The following is an 895-nucleotide window of genomic DNA, read 5'->3' on the forward strand; positions in this document are numbered from 1 at the left end:
GTCTTCACCACATGTACGAGTTGATGGTTTTCCAGGGATCCTCATAAACCCCGGCCGGCAGACGTACTTCAGCGTGGTTCCAACAGGAAAGCTCGTCACTGTGACATCCTCAGGCTCTGCATATTGCAGCCTATCTGGAAACGCACACATCTCTGCCAAGAGTAAGAGGCAACAAGAGGTACGAGTTGAGGCGTAATGGCATAGAAGCCAGGCTCATTCGGTAGGACTTAAGGGCTCATCGCTAAATCAAAGAGGTGACATTCTTAAGAGCCCGAGCTACATATTTAACTAGGTTTCAGGTTTTTAATTTATATTTTAACTCCATCCAGTGTCCAACTCTACATTCATAGAGGTTACTTATTCACTTGTTCTCTCACGTTCTTCTTTAGCATTCTCCCCAGACAAAGCATTTCCTTCCAGTTCGTATTTTTCGTGTTTGCCTTATTCTTGTAGTTACGTACATAACTTCAGTCCCTGTATGCCCATCTGCGGGAAAACGCCTACCGAGCTTGCTGCAGGAAAAACAAACCAACCAACCATACTCACACAGTTCATTCCCTTTCCTAAAGCAAAAGGCCAGGCAGATCAGAAAGGGGAGTTTAAAACCAGGGACGCAATCCTACAGAGCCCTACAGAGCCAGGGGCATTCTGAGGTGCGGTTAAGGCTGAAGATGTAAAACTCCTCCACGTAAAGGACTCAGAAAAACACATCCAAGACACACTGCAACCCAGACACAAGTGTCAGATCCGCCCAGTCGCTGCGAGGCTTACACACGACGGAGGCCGCCACCTCGTTGACCGGTACCTTTCAATTGCCTTTCCTGCCTATTTATATTATTGCATAGAGATTTTTACCAAACCGTAAAAGAAACATAAACCTCAAACCGGGGGGGCA

General features: G+C 46.7%; 1 protein-coding gene across 1 annotated transcript in view; it reads right to left on the bottom strand.

The window, feature by feature from the left end:
* LOC118452850 (C4b-binding protein alpha chain-like) overlaps positions 1-889 on the bottom strand; it is an 11,472-nt gene extending 10,583 nt beyond the window's left edge. Inside the window, 1 exon segment of the mRNA XM_035899929.1 lies at positions 1-889. This exon segment is cut by the window's left edge and continues 18 nt beyond it. Coding sequence (XP_035755822.1) covers positions 1-150 — 150 coding nt within the window. The 5' untranslated portion in view covers positions 151-889.
* Positions 890-895: the final 6 nt, after the last annotated feature.

The sequence above is a fragment of the Egretta garzetta genome, unplaced genomic scaffold, assembly GCF_000687185.1.
Source record: "Egretta garzetta isolate BGI_Z169 unplaced genomic scaffold, ASM68718v1 scaffold588, whole genome shotgun sequence".
NCBI classification, from domain to species: domain Eukaryota; kingdom Metazoa; phylum Chordata; class Aves; order Pelecaniformes; family Ardeidae; genus Egretta; species Egretta garzetta.